Source organism: Parasteatoda tepidariorum, chromosome 1, assembly GCF_982258835.1.
Source record: "Parasteatoda tepidariorum strain Cologne lab strain chromosome 1, Ptep-v5.0, whole genome shotgun sequence".
Lineage (NCBI taxonomy): Eukaryota > Metazoa > Arthropoda > Arachnida > Araneae > Theridiidae > Parasteatoda > Parasteatoda tepidariorum.
The window spans coordinates 111,390,015-111,405,944 of NC_141755.1; the positions used below are offsets into that span (position 1 = coordinate 111,390,015).

Here is a 15,930-nt window from a genome sequence, read left to right on the forward strand (position 1 = left end):
GTTAGTTAGAAATGAAGTAAAGCTATCAGAATAAAATATAAGCTACTTACTAAAACATTTAGTTTATGTCACTTTTTCTGGCACAAAAATGCCCACCTAACATTTTATGTGCTTTCTTGAAATTTGAATTCAGAGTTATTTTGATTGAACTAACTACGTAACAATCTTTTCAGAAATGTGCAACTCATCGAATGCAATACGTTGAACCCGCTTTACATCATAATTTTTGATCCGATCACCTTATAAAGCAATAAATTGTTCTCCCGGTCAAATGACCAGTTGTGGTAGAAATAGGTATACGACGAGAATTATTTGAAGCAAACAAAATACAAAAAGTAAATAATAATAGAATATTAACTGTATACAATTAGATGAAGTCAAATGTGCGAAAACGATAAGCGCATTTTCGATGCAAAAGTTCTTAAACAGTATGTTTAGTGATAATATAACTAATTTTAACATTAAATTGGAAACAATTTCCTACTGAAGTGAGTTGATTTTAAAGACCCAAGCAATAATTCTGAAAAGTTATTTTTTTTAAAAAATCTCCATTGATTACTGTAAAAATATTAATTTTTATAATTTTGTTATCAGAGTGGCTTTTCTACATATTAAAAAAAATTTTTTTTGAAAACTTTTTTTAGAATAAAAATAAATATTGGTGTGATCAACATTTCTTGAACTACAAGGGTTTGTTGAGAGCAATAGAAATAAGAGAACAGCTGTCTAAACTTTTGAAAAAATTTAAACTGCCTCCTGCAGCTAATAAAGGTATGATTTTTAAAATCTTATTATTATTATTTTTTAATCAAAACATTTAAAATCTAAATGTGATTAAATACTTTTGTGAGATGATTCTTAGATGCAGTAATATGATGGCTGCTGATCCGATTTTTTATCTTGAAAAAGTTTCCAATGGTAAATCCAAATGAAGCAAATGTATTTCTGTAAACTATTTTGAAATTATAGGACTGATCATTAGAAATTATGTCTGCAACTATTGAAAATTGCTGTTTCTATCATATCACTGTATAGTTTGTCTACGGTAAAAACTCCTCCCGCCACAAAGTCTGACGCCGTCTGGTGCTATGGAAACAAGAATGGCGCATTTTAAGGAGGGTAGCTTCACTCTAGAACTAACACAATAAACCAAAGAGATTCCCTTTCTCTCGCGGACCTGACCCGAAACCACTCCAAAACAAGGACCCCGCACTCTTACTTGAAATAGTCTTACCTCGTTACCATAGTCGCCGCCACTGGTCCAGGGAGTTTTTATTTTAGACAAACTATAAACTCGATTGGTTATCCTTTTCATTGTAAACAAACCTGAAGATTTTACCTTCTCTATGCTTGGTACAAAAGTTTACCACAATTTACTGTGCAAGGTAATATTTCAAAGAACTTATTTTGTTTTAAGCAAAATAAATAAATAATGTAATGTATAGTTTGTCTAAATTAAGAACTCCTCCAGACATTCGTCTGGACCTGTGGCGGTGACCATGGTAACGAGGTGTGACTATTTCAAGTAGGGGTGCGGGGGTCACTGTTTTGGAGCGGTTTCGGGTCGTCGAGAGAAAGGGAGTAACTTTAGTCGGTCTATTGCATTAGTTCTAGAGTGAAGCTACCTTCCCTAAAATGAGCCATTCTTATTTCCAAAGCACCATACGGCTTCAGAATTTGTGATGGGGGGAGTTCTTAGCTTAGACAAACTATATGAGCTTAACTCTTTTACATTTCATAAGATATTAATGTTTTTTCCTTTATATCTTATGTTCACTTCATAAGATCTAACTATTTATTATAGTGAAAATTCGTTTTAGTTATTTTAGGTCCATTGTTAAAAGAATAATTTCCATATTTGTGTTTAAATAAGTGTTTCATTTGGCTCCTTTTGACTTCTGTATTACTCTGTAAAGCAGGGACGCTTGGTTTTGATACTTTCTCTAGCCCAGTAGCAGAATTGCAGTGACATTGTCGCATAACGTTACAGAGTTCTTGCAGAAAGTTTTGTTTTCTCCAGAAATTTACGCGTAAAATTTGTTTAATACTTTAAGATAATCAATTACTTTTTGGCGCCCTCAATTTACTTCGATAGTATCGTAAATCGATGTAATATTTTGATTGTATTTTCGGAAGTTATTCATATCGATTTTGACATGATTTTTAAATATCTCGATACATTTCAAACAATTTGGGAAATTCAAATTCTGCATTTGTGTATTTGCTTTTTAAGGCCATGATTCTATCGATACTTTTGTCTGTTATTGCTATTGATTTTGCCATAGATTTTAAATCCGATATTTTTTGTACGATGTTATTCATTACAACAACTCAATCTTGAAACGAAAATGCAATTAAGTAATCCCTTTTTGATGAGTCCGATTAGCGTGATTTTGTCAATCTTTTTTTCGGCAATTACTACTACGGATTTCATGACTTTTAATTATTTTTTTTATCGTGGTGATTATTTACAAAGTGCGCTTGAGTTAATTTTAGCGCGCTAAACAGGCCAAACTGTGCACACTCGAGATAATTTGAGCGGCGTTTTATTTTATGCTGCTATCATTTTTCACACTCAAATATAATCGAGAATTGAAAAAGTGTTTTTTCTGTGTTCTAAAGTGTGTTTTTTTTTACATTAAAAAAGTGTGTGTTTTTTTACATTAAAAAAGTGTGTGTTTTTTTACATTAAAAAAGTGTGTGTTTTTTTACATTAAAAAAATTGATTTTTTGGCCGGTTTTTTTCAAAAAATCTGTGCTTTAAGGGGTTAAAACAAAAATTATATATATATAAAATTATATATTGTAAACACAGCGCTTTTGTTACTTTAAATTAGTAACATATACGTTTGTTATTAATAAAAGTACCTTGCCGAAAAATATTACTGCTAGAGAGTTCTGTCGCAGTTAGCTTGAAAAAATCCTGCCACGGGGTCCACTAGTTTCTTAAAAAAATTTTATTAAAAGATTCTGTTACGTCTCGTGATCTTTTTCGCTATTGGTTTGAAATGAATCAGTGCGAGGCAATATTCTTTTTAGAGTTTTTTATTTTAAACTTAACAAAACGACATCAAACAAAAGACTAATGAGAAAAGCTATGTATCCTTACAGGTACGCACACTGCCCCATCTATCGCAAGGTAAAAATTTAATTTAATGGAAGGAAGATGCAACAGTTTCAAATACTTTTTAAGTGAGACTAAGTTTTCAAAGAAATATGTTCAGGACAAGATAATTGTTTTATAATGATTACTGGTTTTATTTTGCTCATTGTTTTCATTTATACTATTTATGGTTTGCCAGCCCCCCAATGTTTGTAAGCCAGATATGAACAAAATAGATTATTACCTGTAATTGTATACTGTAAAAAGGTAGCAAGTCTTCTTAGTGTAGAAAACACTATAAAGTCCTTTGTATCTTTTAATTCAATGCAAGAATATATTTTGTAAACTGGGTGATTTGATAAAATGTCTTTCTAATGTTTTGAAACAAAAGAAAATCTATTTATTATAATGATGAGATACTGGTGACACTATGCAACTAGTTTTACAGAAGGGTTTTTAAGATAAAAGAGCTTTGAACTGAAAATATTTTTTTGCACTTAAAATATTTTTTTAGCAACTAATTTTATAAGCAATAGCAATTTACTAACATATTAAACTGAAATATATTTTCACTTTGTTTACTTGTTCATAAGTATAAAGATTAAAGGCCTGTTTACGCAATCCGTGAACTTGGAAAAATGTTTCTTACCAAGAAATTTAATGATTCGTCAACAATATGCAATGTCACTGATTGATTGGATGAAAAACCTGCTCATATTCAACATCATAAAATGATGCTTACATGAATTCGAAAAAAATCATTATAACACAAACACATTAATTTATTTGGATTAAAATATATGAAAACGGACAACAAAATGACAAAATTTGATGCCTGCTTGTTGACATTACAAAACTTAAGCTGATTGGTTAAGGGAGAAAAAACTTGGATGGAAAATAGAACATGCTCTACTATCATCCAAGGACTTGGATGATGGTTTACACTGGGATCAGCTGCGCCTTTGCTATAAAAATAAATCTTTATGTGCAATTCAATCTCTATTTCTTGTGAAATCAGTGCTTTTAAATGAAAAGATTTTAGATACGTCATTATTTTCTTTGATTTCATGTCATCTGACCCAGAAATACGCAATAGGTTACATTTTCTTTAATCTATATGAATTTTAGGTAAAATTGTATAAATTATTTATTATTGATAATTTGCAAAAAAACTATTTTAGTTTATTTGCAAGTTCTGCTTGCTGCATTTCAACGCAAAAGTTATGTAAGACTTGATTTGCATTGAAATGCAGTGGAACATGTAAACTGAATTTTAATTTACTTGTTCAATTTCAGTTGATAAAGACTCTTTGAGAAAATGCATAGTTTCAGCATTCTTTGCAAATGCTGCATTTTTACACTACACTGGAGTGTATAAGACAGTTCGTGGTGAGCATACTCTTCACATTCATCCGGAATCCGTCTTAACATTTTGTTCCTCACCCAAGTGGTAAGTTTAATCACTCACGGGTTCACTCGCTTCAAAAACTCTCATACTAACACTAAACATACCATAACCATACAAAAGAATGGTTTTCGTATGTTGAATTGTAAAGTGTTGGCATGTTTATTATCATATTAAGTAATACAGAGAACTCTCGCTACTACGATATCCAATACAACATTGACACCCTTTATCCCGACCAACTCGTATATGAATTAATGTCCTTTCAACTCCACGATATTCTCTGAAGCCTCTGTAAAAGCCTTACTTTATCCATTTATTATTGGTTTTCAAATAATTTAAAAATTCTTATTTTTCCATCTTTTCTGACGAGAAGGCTGGCTGCTGACCACCACCCCAAGAGCTTCCAATCTTCGTATTGTCTCCCTTATCTCTGAAAAAGTCATTCATGTCTGATTTCATTTCCTTCATGTTAAAAGCTGATCATGAGTCACAAATGACCACAAGCATCACACCTGAGAATTTTTTCTCTAAGGGGTGGGTGGAGCACCATTCACAAACGATAATCATTTCCGTCCTTTGGAATCAATGCATACTTTGTTGGCTGACTTGACAGCCAAAAAAATGAATTAAAAACAAAAAATATCATATTATTTTCAATAAAAACGGGTTTCAGGTATGTTTACGATCTTATTTTCTGAATTTATTTCAAATATTTTTAATATTTAACCATAATTAGCACTCTGTAAATTGTTTTTTTGCATAATACATTTATAGTTAATACATATATAACATTAAAAATCTTATTGTGTCCCCAAAGTATGTAGGGCCTCGATATATTTATTTGGTCCTCAAAATATTGTTGTAGCGAGGTTTTACTCTATAAATAATTTTGCTCCCCTAATTCTTCACCGCGAAATCCATTTTTGAATTTTCTTGTCATATTTCATTTTCTACTATTTCAACTATTTCATTTTTATTAACAAACAATATTACATAAAAAGATGTCACCATTATTGTTTATTTTTGTTGTAAATTGATAGTCGTATCCAGTTGTTTGCTTGGCGCTAACGATGGGATTCTGTGCTAAAATTGTCTGGTCTTATTTTGTATTATTTTCTCCTGATTTTCTACTATTTCAGACACTATGAGGCTTGTTTTTTATGTTTATCATAAATTAATTTATAAAAGTTTGTGTGTTAATGTGTTGTCAGTGGCCTGGTCTTATGACCTGATAATAACATTTTTATCTTAATTTCTAATGATAAACTAAAATAAAACTTTTGTGTATTAATATGTTGTCGGTGGCCTGGTCTTATGACCTGGTAATAACATTTTTATCTTAATGTCTACATCATTAATATTCCTTTTTGTTGTTGTTCTGATTTCTTCAAACATGAAAAATAATTTGTACAAATGATAATCTTAAAAATGCTCATACAGAATGAAATAAGTAAAATAAAAAAAATTTCCTTATCTAATTTTATAAACGACAAAAGACTGGTAAAACAAATCCTTGCATTGTCACTACTGTATATTTTCAATGTTCCCATTGTTCTTTTGTAAAGAAAAAAAATTAACTTTTATTTTTTTTAATTTTTTTTTATTTTGAAAAATTCTGCTTATTTGAACTTTCTGGTTATTTCCTGTATATAAATGCAGATGTAATAAAATTATAGTACACAATATTGATATAATACAATAAGGCAATGTATAAACAAAAATTTAATATTTAATTAATTCTTATTGACTGTTATTGAAAATTTAATACATTTATCAGTTTTCTAAATTTTTAATAGTGAGAAGATTTGCCTTATGTGAAATTTTTATTTTAGCAATTACAATTTAGGATATATATTACTTCACATCACTTGTTCAATGGTTTGTTACTTGCTGATATATACACACATATATAAACATATATTATCTAATGATTCTTAATATTGGCTATTATATGAAAATTTTGTATGGAATAATATTCCCAGCAAATAACAAACCACAATATCTAGAAATAAATAAACATGGGTTAATCGTATTTACCAGGTTTTTCTCATGTTTTTACTGGTAAAAACTCAACCCAAGGTATAACTCATTCATTACGTTTTAAATAAGGAGAGGGAAGTATACAACTAAGCTTTTTAGATTGACTGAGACCTGAATTGTAAAATCTGCTTTTAGAGATCATAGCATGAATATTCATTTAATAATTGAATTTATTTATTTTATAGGCTTGTTTTTATTTGTTTGCAACTTAGGGCTTTTATTTTTTCTGATTAATTAGCATTATTTAATTTGCAACATTTATTGTTTCAATTAAGTAAGAAAAATTGTTAAAAATCGATAATGAAATATTTGACTTAAGTGTAATTATTTATACTTTGATTCCATTTGTTTCAGGGTTGTTTTTAATGAGGTTTTGCACAGTACAAAAGAATACATGCGAGACATAACAGCTATTGAACCCAGTTGGCTCTATGAATTAGCTCCACATTATTACCAATATGGAAATGTAAGTTGACAGCCAGACATGGTGATGTGAAGAAAAAAAGATCAACATTATGAAATTTCTGTGATTTTTTTTCTTTTTTGTTGCTTCACAATTATCAATTCGTCTTTCATCTGATTTTAACAAATTGAGTCTGAGTATAAGTTAGCCACCACACATTTTTAACAGCTGCAATTAACTATTTTCAATTTATAGGTGTTAAAAACAGGGTTTTGGATGTCCTAAACTGGTTTTGGACAGGACACGTGGGTTTTAATATCCTAAACTGCCTAAAACTGTCATAATAATTACACATAGTAATAAATATTTTAAACTTTTTATATTATTTACTTTAATTTATTAAAGGAAAATAATATAATGGGAAAAGATGAATAACTTTTGGAGCTCCACAATGCAATGAAAAACAAAAGTGAATACCTTATCCTTTAAATATAAATAAATATGCTCTTGATACTGATAATTATGTTTTTGCATAAGGATAAATAATGCAATATTAAAAATAATATAATAAACTTTTTAAATAAAACAAAAACTTGTCTTTATTTTGTTTCTTGTTAACCTTTTATTTTTCACAATATATTTTTTTTAAAATTGTAATATAATTTTGAATAAAAGGGTTTTTGACAAAGGGTTTTTTGACAGAACGGTTTAAACCGCAAATTAATCCATGCTGTCCTAAACCTTGCCAACTCTGGTTAAAAATGATTAAAACAGAACCCTATCGGTTTAAAATAAGAATCAATGTTTAGTAAGGAATATATTTCAACTTTAAAAGATTTATTTTATTTAAATCAATTATAATTAGCAGGGGTTGAGACAGGAAAGAAAACATTAATTTTGAAGGAACTATTTTCCTTAATAATGAAAAACTATCAAGATATACTTTTTTTGACTTGACGCTTACTATTTACAATTAATACACATCAATTAATTAAAATGTACATTACTTTTTGATACTTAATCGTTATGTGCAATTTTCAAATTGAAACGCTATGTGTGGTTTTTAAATCGCGTGAATATGAATCGATATGTGTGATTTTTAGATTGCGAGATGAAGACTCACAACGTATAAGTTTTCAAACAAGTTAATATGAATCGCGCTGTAATTTTTAAATCACATGAATATGAATCCCGTTATATGATTTTTGAATTACAAGAAAGAGTAACAACCTATAATATTTTAAATGCCAGGATACGAATCGCAATTTGTGATTTTAAATCTCATGACTAAGAATCACGAGGGGTGATTTTTAAATCTCGTTATTGTTGATACGAAATGCGATGGGCAAGGATGCCGCCAGACTTTGCCCGACAAGTGGTCAAGTCTCCCTCGACAGGGGGGCTCAAACAAATTAATTCAAAATATTTAAATTAAAACGAATTTTATACTTTACATTTTTTTCTCACGATACTGTACATTTTTTTCAGTTGTGTTTCTAGGAATCTAAAATCACTAATATTGATACCATAATGTGCAGATTCCTTTTAATGTAAATTTAAATCTATTTTTTTTTCTGTTATCGATATATTTTGCGCTGTATGGTGCAATTTACCATACATTGTAATTGTAAAAATTACTTCTGTAATGAAGAAAAATAGTTGTAGCAGTAACCGTTATTTCAAAAAATTTCTACGCTTCTTACTCTCATAACGCAAAAATTATTCGATAATAAAAATTTGAAATTTCATGCACATTTAACAAAACATTTAAAGAATATTTTGATATAAAATGTTATTTTTATATGCATCGATTGGCTTTCGAATCATTTAAATGTTTTGCAAATAAAGTTTTAAGTACATTTTTTGCATCCACGTATTCTATCTAAAAATATCATACCCCGTTTTTAACTAAGTTCGAAATAGTTATGCCCATGAAATTTTAAAATTCGAATTTTTTTTAAATTGTTACATAGTATAATTTTACGAACAAAAAAAAAGGCTATTGTAATCAGGGGACTCGATGTTAATATATATAGCAAATAAATACAAAGAGACATTTAAAATTTCTCCTTGCGATTCCTTTTTCTTTTCAAAGATTCTTTTAAAGTGAACATCTATGTCCGGCAAAATGCTAATTTCTCCATTTGAGAAAAAGAGTAAGTCCATCGGCTTAAAATATAAGATTCAAACAATATAGCTTAAATTTGTAATTATTTTTCAATTTACAAATTTTTAATTTGCGTCCGAGAAACGAATATTAACTAACTTTCATTTTTAAAAAAAATTGCCACGCATGGCTGCTGTTTCTCTGCAAAGCTGAAAGCACCCTTTCTACCATGATTTCTGTTTCGCCCTGCCACAGCTTTTTACATACTGACATGCGCCTGCATGCAACGAATAACACGGTTAATTGATTATTGTTTACCATTTGTCAACGCGAAACATTCTTTCCTCTACGATTTAAATTTGCTTTCATAGTTACGAATTTTAAGTCACAAAAAATGAACACTAAAATTTAAGAAGTTAGGGGACCAAATTTCGAAAAATAAGAGGTTTTTGTATTTTATTTCTCAGGACTTAATTGACCGATTTTGCTTAAATTTTGTATTTTGACATTTAAAATTGCAAATGATAAAAAAATTTTACACCTTACATTTCTTAAGTTTCGCGATTTCCCTTAAATAGAGTATTAATAAATGGTTACTAAAAGTTTAATTTTGCATGAAATTATCTTTTAAAAAAGATTGAAATACGCAAAAACTAAAGTTAACATTAAAGCGTCCTTTCAAGCACGTTCTTGAAAAAACTATTAAAACAATATTTCTAGATTGAAACTACTATATTTTGGGGGTTGCGTCGAAAAAATTTATGTTTAATCGAATAACGTTTTTATGTCTAATTTCCTAACCTATCTTTTGGATTAATTAATTAGTATATTTGATCTCACCCTCTCGAACCATTAAGAATGAGTCCCAGAACATGAAGATCAGAACTAAAGATTAAAATTATTTTTTTGAGCACTATACATTCATCTGAAGTATATGTCAATATTGCTCATAATAGCAAAATAATTTTTCTTTTTTATACAGAAAGATAATTTAGCTGGTGGTTATCCATATATGTATATATGCTTTGATAATTTTAAGGATCATGATTGAAAGAGGAAAATAAGGTGAAATGATGTTCACTTTCAATATCAGATATAAATAAATAAAAACATCTTTCATTTTGTCCTCTTTTGTTAATTTCATAGTAATTGCATAGTAATAGCTTCGAAATAATAGTTCAATGATAATATATCAATCTCGTCCTATCTCAAGAACGTTTTGCTTTTTGATTGAATCGAAAAAATTTTCATACAATTGCAAAAATTCGTTTTTCCAAAGGTAGCCATGCAAAAAATATAGTTTTAAATAGTTATAAAATATTTGATATTATTTTATATTTATAATATGCGTTGGAAAAATTCTGAATCCCGATTTTTGAAATCCCCGTGTAGTAAATGGCGACTGATGCACGTTAAATCTGTCGAGTCGCAAAGTCCTCCATGTTCCCATAACAAATCAATACCTCTAGGGGTACTTATCCAGGAGTTTCCTTGTCTTCTGGATTGGTTCAAAATTACAAGGCTACGGAGTTGAACACTAGTAGTCGTAAACCCGAAAATCGGGTCGGTTGTTCAACGATGGATAAAATAAAATAGCAAGATATAAAAATTTTTATATAATTTTATGGAAGGTAATTTTAAATTGTGAAATACAAAATTTGAATAAAATCATTGAATAATCGTTGAATAATTTCAGATAAATAAAATTTTAAGCAAACTGACTTTTTTAAAATTTGATAACTCAGAAACTAATTGATCAATTGCTAAGTTCGTATTTTGAAATTAAAAGGATGTAAAAATATGTAGAACATACAATTCAATATATTTTACTATTATTTAATAAACTAATAAAAAATAACAAATAATTATTTAAAATAATTTTTACTTAAAAATTTGCGTATAAAATGTTTTTTTGTAATTTTATGCAAACATTTTTCAATACACTCAAAAAGTTCTCGAGATAATGGGCTGTAATCGAAGAGTGAAGTTAAAATTAAAGGACCCAAACTTTCCAACTCTCTCTTTGCCATAACTTCAGACCATATCTTCCAGATTGCGGCTGTTTCCGCATTTTGAAAATTAAAAACCTAAAACTATAGACAAATTTGTATGTTTATCCAGAACAGAATGTGCTTTTCTGTTCATTCTCGTAACTTAAAATATGGTATTGACTCTTTGTACGTGAAAATATGATTAAATCAAAAGTAATCAAGGTGTTCTCGTTTTCCATTTCATGCACTGTACATAAAATAAGTCAATGAGAATCTGCTATGTTGATTAATATATATTTTTAGATATTGAATACGAACAGTTTAATTGTTTTTCTGAATCAATCAACAGTCTTTTTACTACTAAGAAAATAAAAAATTAAAAATATTTTGTTACTGTTTTTCTTTTTTTCCGACTACATATTTATTGCGTTGATTAAAATATAAACCTTGAATTCGAATAAGTAAATGAATTTCCTCATTTATAAGTATCAAAAAAAAGATGAAAAAATTAAAAAAAATTAATTTTAAAAATTAATAAACAAGAGTACCTGCGTTTCTTTCTATCCCTCAGGCGTTTGTCAGTTATTTCCCTAGCAAAGAGGTGTGATTATCCCCTTTCTCCAGAAGAAAGAACAGCAGTTTGAAAGATAAGTTTCCAAGAAAATTGAAATGCGTCCATGGGAAAGGATTTCTAAGGGACTTGGAAAAGTCGTCAATTTCACCCATGTCTAATCGCATCCGGTCTCTAGTTTAACAATGTATGGGTTAAGTTATGAGTGGTGCAGTGAAACTACAATTACATAGAATTTACAATATATTTTTCCAATTTTTGTTACTAATTCATAAATAAATAAAAAGTCAACTGCAAAAAGTTTTATTAGGCATTTGTAAATGAATTTTTGATATAATTTAGAAAAAGTGTAACCAGACTATTTTCCTGAGGAGACTTTAAAATTTTCCCGATGGGGGGCTGACCATGCCCGACAGGGGTGCAATTGCCCCTACTGGCGCCACCCTAGGCGATGGGGGATTTTTAGATCGCATGAATAGGAATTACATAGTCTGAGAGGGTGACATGTTAAAACAGAAGTATGACTTTTTCTAGAAGAAAAAGATTACCCACTCTTCGAATATTTAAAAAAAAAAGAAAAGATTTTTCATATAAATTGGCTTACCTGGCAGACATTTTTAACCACATGAACAATATAAGTCTTTTAATTCAAGGGCCAGATATCACAATCATGGATGCAACTGAGAGATTACAAGCATTCTTATTAAAAATGCCACTTTGAAAAAATAGAATTCAAAATGAGATCTATGCAAACTTTCAAATATTGGACGAAGTGCTTTCTGAAAATGGATCTCGTGAAGATAATTTGGTACTGAATAACTTGAAAAATGAAATCTGTAAACACCTGGAAGTACTTCAAGTTTCATATAAAAAATATTTTAATTTGGATGAGATAAATACAAAAGATGAGTTGAGGATTCGTAATCCTTTTCTTTGTGATATTGACTGTATCGATGATATGAACCTTGTCAAAGATGAGCTTATTGATCTTAGAACAAAATCCTTGCTAAAAATGGATTTCGATTCAAAAACACTCGAAGAGTTCTGGTCTTCTGTGAGAGAAGCCTACCAATTGCTTGTAAAGAGAGCTATGGCAGCTATAATTCCGTGCTATAATTCCTTAACGAAGCGGGATTTTCCACACTTGTGACAATAAAAACAAAACATTGAAATCGATTGAATGTTGAACATGATATGCGCGTTGCTCTGTCGAAAGCCATCCCTCAATTCAATTTATTAATTAAGGAAAAGCAGCAACAACCTTCACATAAAACATTTTAGTTTTAAAAATTTTGTATACTATTAAAATAATAAAATTAAATGTTTTCTAATAATTGATGTTTTTTGCAATTATTTTTTTCACTGGGAGGTGGTCCGAGACATCTTAAAGATTTTTAAAAGGAGTCCATAGTACCAAAAAGCTTAAGAAACACTGATCTAGACGATCAGTAGTGGAGAACTTCAAAGCTCTTGAAATAGCAGCTTATGAAATGGGACTAACCATTAATGCTGACAAAATAAATACATGGAGATAAATAGAGGTTTCACTAAGGCAATACTCTTGTATGTGAATGATTATGAATTTGAAGCTGTTGATGAATTTAGATATCTCGGGACTAGTGTAACCTGCAAAAATGACATATATACTGAAATCGATAGCTGTTTAGCAATTGGCGATCGAAATGGGCTGCAGGTGGCGTAGAGCAGAACTCTTTTCCTATGGCAACACTTCACATGCTTTCCCCATTAGCGTGTGGAAAGTCATAGAGGAAGGAAGTACGTTAGTTTCTCTCTTGATTTTCATATAGAATTAAATCTTTTAACTTGAAAAACTATATGGAACTGAAAACTACAGTAAACATAGTTCTAAAGAAAAGTATCACGGAAATTTTTAAAAATATTTTTATTAAGTAAAAAGGAAAAATATTAAAAAAAAGGGAAAATATCGTAGTACATTGCTATGTAACTGAAAAGAGGAGGAGAGGGAAGGGAGAAGGGCTAAAGGCATGAAACCGGTCTCTCCCCAGATGGCGTATTCGAGTGTTGCGATCGCGAATGGCAAACAATTGCTACTTTGATTTAAAAAGCCAACTAAAAAGTAAATTTCTTAAAAGACAAAAATTAACATATACAAAACACTCTTGATCTATATGGTAGTGAGATCATATATGTAGTGATCCGCCTGTGATTGCTGATTTTTGAGAGAAGGATACTTAGAAGATTTTTTGGAGCAGTCTATGAGAGTAACAAATGGCACCCCCTTTACAATCATGTCATGAGTAATATAAAAAGTATAAACAACCAGACATAGTTCATGTTATTAAGGCCAATCGCATTCGATGGCTGGAGACCAAAACCCCGAAAAAAAGTAACTTTTTCTTTAACCAGAAGGTACAAGAAAAAGCGGTCGTCCACCGACTAGGTGGCTGGACGCAGATGAGAGGTACCTAAAGACAATAGGAATAACTAACTGGAAGGCCATGGCACAGAATAGATCAAGATGGAAAAAACTTATTGGGACGGAATTGGTCTGTAAGGCTGTTGTGCCCAAGAAGAAAAATTTTTATTTTGTAATATCAATATTTCCTATTGTGGCGACATCTATTGAGTAACAAATTAAGCAGCATATCAAGAAAAAATATTTATTATTTATATCTATTGAATAACAAAGGAAGAGAAATATCAAGAAAAAAATATTTATTATTTATAATTTGCAATATTAATATTTTCTATTGTGGCGACATCTGCTGAATAACAAATGAAGGAAAATATCAAGTAAAAATATTTATTATTTATATTTCATAATATTAATATTTTCTATTGTGGCGACATCTATTGAATAACGAATGAAGTAAAATATCAAGAAAAAAATATTTATTTCGTAATATTAATATTTTCTAATGTGGCGACATCTATTGATTAACAAATTAAGCAATACATAAAAAAAAACAAAAATACTTATTATTTATATTTTGTAACATTCATATTTTCTATTGTGGCGACATCTATTGAATGACAAAGGAAACAAAATATGAAGAAAAAGATATTTATTATTTATATATTGCAATATTGATATTTTCTACTGCATCGACATCTACTGAAAAACAACCTCCTGAAATTTAGACACAAAAATAAAGTCAAGTAAAATCAGTAATTTGAAAAAAAAATTTTTTTTTTCAATTTTGAAATAGAAAACTTTATATTCCTCTAACATTTATGTGCTTTGCCTCTTCTGATATTTAGTTATTCGCCAAGACGAAGTTTAGTAAAATAGGTAATTTTAGAAGGGAAAAAAAAGTGAAAGAAGGGGCAAAGATAGTGTTTCGCCCCTTCTGAAATTTCAAAGTGCTCAAAAATAATAAAAATTGGTAAGTAAAAAAAAATAATCTATTTTCCAAATAGAAAGCTTTATTTTCTTCTGAAATAAAAGTGAGGGGGTGAAAAATTTGCTTTTCATTTTTTGTAATTTAGACATAGAATAAAATCAAGTAAAGTTGGAAATTTTACAAGAAAAAAATTGTTTTGTTTCATAACTTCGACGATATTTTCCAAATAGAAAACTTCATTTTCCTCTTAAATTATAGTAAGGGGATAGAAAACTTATTCTTCTGATATAAAGAACTTTGAAGCTATTTTCCAAAAAGAAAATTTTATTTTCCTCTTAAATTAAAGTGAGGGGGTGAAGAAGATACTTCACCCCTTCGGAATTTCAGACATTCGCAGGAATAAAATTTATATTTAACTCTTATTTTCAACTTTAAAGCTATTTTCCAAATCGAAAAATCTCTGAAATTTAATTGAGATGGAAGATAATGTGCGCTTCCCCTTCTGAAAATTTGACATTCGCGAAAATAAAATTGAGAATTTCAGATAAACAAACTACTTTTTTTCTCCAATTTACTAGCTATTTTCCAAATTGAAATAGAAATCCCCCAAGAAAAATACTTCGGTTTTGTTTAAATTTTTTTCTACATGTTACAACTTTTAATTTATTAAAAAAAATTAAAACTAAAACACGAAAAGAGAAGAGGAGCACATCATAAAAAAACATAACAAGAGTTTAGAAAACTAAAATAACTACCACTGTTTTGCATCCTTCACTGAGAATAATAGATATATTTGAAAGCATCTTTTGACTGTGGGTGGTATGAAGGTGTTAAAACCTTCATACCACCCACAGTTATCTGACTCCTCAAAAGATAGCCATCTCCTTTCACACCATGGGAAAATTATCCTTTCCTTCTTTAAATTACCTTAATCATTTTTATGACCCTGGGCTCTTTTGTGCTTTTATAAAATGTCCTATA

General features: G+C 29.4%; 1 protein-coding gene across 1 annotated transcript in view; it reads left to right on the forward strand.

Moving 5' to 3' along the window:
• Positions 1–15,930, forward strand: part of LOC107454692 (putative ATP-dependent RNA helicase DHX35) — a 55,664-nt gene that overhangs the window by 35,126 nt on the left and 4,608 nt on the right. The window contains exons 16-18 of the mRNA XM_043052518.3: positions 645–771; positions 4,400–4,553; positions 6,906–7,017. Coding sequence (XP_042908452.3) covers positions 645–771; positions 4,400–4,553; positions 6,906–7,017 — 393 coding nt within the window. The remainder of the gene's footprint in view (positions 1–644; positions 772–4,399; positions 4,554–6,905; positions 7,018–15,930) is intronic.